Below are 4,064 nucleotides of genomic sequence, written 5' to 3' on the forward strand. Positions count from 1 at the left end.
ATTATTAATACGATAAATCAACATTAGCTTTAGGGTAAATCTGTGTCAGGGGTTCTGCAGAACTCTTGAGTTCAAAATATATTTTTTGTTATTGCATTTGGCCCCTCAGATGACCTCTAAAATGACTCACTATCATAACAGTAACAATGTACTGTACTATCCTTGTTATCTTTTACCCATGGAAAAAAAGAAAAGGATCCAAAGACAGCGCCTGTGTGTCTCCATCTGTCACATTGTTTCAAAGCTCAGTCGTTAGCTGATTCTTTAGCATATCCTGCATCATGTTTTTTTCTCTCTTGGATTTTACCCGACCTCAAAATCAATTGCGTCACAAGACTGCCAACTCCAGGATCTGTGTACTAAAAGTAAACATTTTAACCAAGATGCTTCTCCGCCATTTGTAAAAGAAAGGGAAAACTGGAAAAGCAGTAAGCAGATGACAGTGGCCTTACAGACGCACTCACCACCATACAGTTCTAGTGGAGCGTTGAAATATGACAATGGTGATTAATCCTGTCTGCTTTGATGTTCTTTAAAGTAATTCCCACGAGTTTCTCCCTCAAGCTTTATATTCAGTTGAGATTTGACTTCGTAGGGAATTTTAAATGTATTCCCCCCTGTACTGCAGCAGTGGAGGAGTTTCTGTCTGTCTTTCTTATACAATCCTCCCACCTTTTCTTCATGTCAGCCTGATAGCCCTTGTTCCTACACACTTTCTTTTCTGTGCCTATTTTTCCCAAGTTCTCTGTGTTTTTTTTCTTTTTTTACAGATAACTGCTTCTCTCTCTCACTGCCTTTGATATGTCTCTCTTTGTTTTTTTCTTCTGTTCCCAGCTGAGCGAGGAACTGAAGCAGCATCTCAACCAAACTATGACTGAAAACTATGCCCAGCCAGGAAAGGAGGCCATCACACTGGCTGTCGATCGACTACAACAAGATGTATGAATACAATTATCTGAATAAATGTTCTAGTATCTAGTACCGATGCTTTAGCCGTCGAGTACTTATTCAAAAACACATTTTGTTCTCTACACTTTGTTACTGCAGTTTAAGTGCTGTGGCAGCAACAACTCCCATGATTGGGTGGCCAGTGTGTACATTTCCTCAAAGCAGGCGGAAAACAGAGTTGTGCCCGACAGTTGCTGTAAGACCATAACTCCAGTGTGTGGCCGCAGAGACCACCCGTCCAACATCTACAAAGTGGAGGTTAGTAAATAAAAAATGACAGAAAAATCATAGAAAGAAAAAGTTATATTTTTTGCAATAAATATAATATTTTCTTATACACTTTTCTTTTATACAACCATGCATTTACTGTGAGGTTTTTATCATCTGGCTGTGCAGGGAGGATGCATCACTAAGCTGGAGCAGTTTCTGGCAGACCACTTGTTGGTCATTGGTGCTGTGGGAATAGGAGTAGCCTGTCTGCAGGTAAGTCCAAATACTTAAAAACTCGCTCCAGCATCTTGTTCTTGTTCTCCGTACAAAACAAAGCCACAGTTGGTACCACTGTGTCGAAACATCAGTACAGGCTGTGAAATAAAACATGAGGGTTCTACCTGACCTGTGTTAGTTCTGTATCCTAGTATGTATTTTTTATGGAGAACATTTGAATGAAGGATCTGTCCGTACTGCAGCTGCACAAAACCAACCACTTCCAAATGGGACACTTCTGTCCTTAATGTCATCCACTCCTCCAGAAGCCTTCACAGTTTGCACAGCGCTCTAACAGAAATGTTTTCTGTGGAACCGTCGTGTCTGTTACCCTCATATGCCCCAGATGGAAACTAAAGTCACAGTTTGGATGATGATGTTGAAGGAGCCATTTATTTAATACTGTTCAAATGTTTGTCTAGTCCAAGTCTGATCTGTCTCTTTGAACTAACTTGTTTGTTTTTGTCAGCTTTTAATCCTCTGTCCTGTTTGTAGTGATTGGCTTCAACTAATTATGTGGATTTGTTGACGTTCATGTCAATCCGACGCTGCATTTTTAATTCCCTTTGTTTTTTCCTCTTTCTCTTTTACAACATTAACATTTACCTGGTGGTTTGTACTATGCGTGTGTGTCTGTGTGTGTGTGTGTGTGTGAGCAGCTGGCTGGGGCAGCTTTGACCGCCTGCTTTATTTACCTGCTTTATAAAGAAGAGGAAGAAGACTTTGGTACAATGTGATTTGGCTCTTTCTGGTTTAATCGGCTGGAGAGACCAGGTTGGAGGGCACTGTGGAAATTTGCATGTCCGTGTCTGTGAAAATCTGCAGTGGTTATTTCTGCAGTGTGTGTGTTTGTGTTTGTGTAATGCATGTCTGCATGGCTTTGGCTCATGCACTGTCAATTACTGCTCTGCATGTTGTGATAATGGGCTGTTGCTGCTGTAACAACATCAGGAAGGTCAGACCCTGAACATAACTGCATCTGCTCACTGATTACCATTCATGAATACTTCATTAAGTACCTGTGCTGGTCAGAGTACAACCGGAGTAAATGATAGTATGAAGAAGCTAAGGGAACAGTCACCAAGAAAAAATATTTCAAAATTAATCGTGAAAGGCCGTGAAAGTAGATATTCTGTCTCTACCTTTTTGTTTTAAAGTGATTCTTTTTTAAAAGTTCATATCCACAGAGATATGTTTGGAATTCACTGGTGTTGACTCAAGAGAAAATGTTCTTCTGTAATTTCATTGTTTTATACAGTATGTGAATATCACATACAAAGTACTTGTGATGCAGGTGGATTAGTTGTTGCTATGGTAATTGTTAATGCAGACCAGACCACTCAGTAACAGCTTTTTAAAGGACAAATCCAAATGACTTTGACATAATGGTCATTATAACTTTATATAATTATCACTCATTCAGGTTAAAATCACATTCTTCCTTTCTTGCTACGTCATATCTTTTTTTAAATAATATTTTTAAATAACTTCTGCCTTGAGATTTTTTTTTCTTTTTAGTCAATATTCATCACAGACCCTCAATAAGACGTCGTCCACAGAGCTTTTAGACTTTTATAGATTACACTTGGACTCCTGACTGGTCCATTCATCAACTCGGCAGGACGGCTGTCGCCAGTGAATACCAACTCCAGCAGTTCTAGCTTTATTTTTGGACCTTTTCTTTTTTAAATATAGTTTCTGTGTAGTGTAGTGATTTTGCAACTTGTGATTCAGTGATTGCTCCATTCATTTATTATAGTCTCCTACAGTTTGACTTATTTGTTTTTTGTTGAAATGTCAAGGACAGATGGCGTTAAAACCCGGAGAGAGAAAATAAAACAAATAAAATATTTTGTGGTTTTACTGTTAAACTCTTATGACTAAATTTACATCAATTTCTGACCAATACATCTTGATTTATTAGTTACAATGTTACTAATTATATTTATCCATGTGCCTGATATCAAATATTGAAGTTCAGAAGCACAGATTGTAGATCCTTTTGTATTTTTATAAAGTCCAAACGTTCTTTTCACAGTAAAGTCATGTCGTTCACATGGCATCCATTGTTACAGAGTTGCTTGGTTTTCATCTTTCTGCACCAGCTTGTGCATACACACACTCACACGCACGTGTTCTGCAGTCATGGCTACTTGACCCCCTGACGTCTCCATAGTAACCCTGCTCCATACCATCCCAGCAGCTTCTCACCCACATCACCTTTAACCCTCCTGTTTTTCCCCCCTTCCTAAATCAACCCGGAGCTTCCTGCAGTCTTTCAGAGCTGCACTCCTGACTTGGCACTTCCTGTTTTCAGATCTGTGGGATGGTGTTCACCTGCTGCTTGTACAAAAGGATCAAGATGGAGCCGTACTGAGCGCAGCAGACCCTCTACGTGCAACCTTCAGCCTGACAGATGGAGAGCTATGACCCTGCTGAAAACCCCTTAACGTCAGCCTTCCCACTTTTCAAGTCTGACACAAACACATTGCAGCTCTTATCCATCAAAGAAAGGCTGATTCTTCTTTATTAAATTGTGCTTGGAGCCAAGTCGGTTCATGTAGGCGAGCGTTCGTCTGGTCTTCTGTAGCAGTAGCGCTGGTAGAATCCTGGACTTTGGCTTTGGATGC

The 4,064-nt window shown here is 40.0% G+C and overlaps 1 protein-coding gene across 3 annotated transcripts in view; it reads left to right on the forward strand.

The window, feature by feature from the left end:
- The window catches only part of tspan11 (tetraspanin 11), a 94,866-nt gene that overhangs the window by 7,521 nt on the left and 83,281 nt on the right, over positions 1-4,064 (forward strand). For 2 of the 3 annotated variants that reach the window (XM_008315665.3, XM_025057394.1), the window contains exons 5-7: positions 835-939; positions 1,048-1,206; positions 1,345-1,431. In XM_008315665.3, the coding sequence (XP_008313887.3) occupies positions 835-939; positions 1,048-1,206; positions 1,345-1,431 (351 nt within the window). Of the gene's footprint in view, positions 1-834; positions 940-1,047; positions 1,207-1,344; positions 1,432-3,751; positions 4,059-4,064 lie in introns of those variants that run through there. The other variant, XM_008315666.3, reaches the window with a different exon arrangement.

This window comes from Cynoglossus semilaevis, chromosome 8, assembly GCF_000523025.1.
Source record: "Cynoglossus semilaevis isolate Cse_v1.0 chromosome 8, Cse_v1.0, whole genome shotgun sequence".
NCBI lineage: Eukaryota > Metazoa > Chordata > Actinopteri > Pleuronectiformes > Cynoglossidae > Cynoglossus > Cynoglossus semilaevis.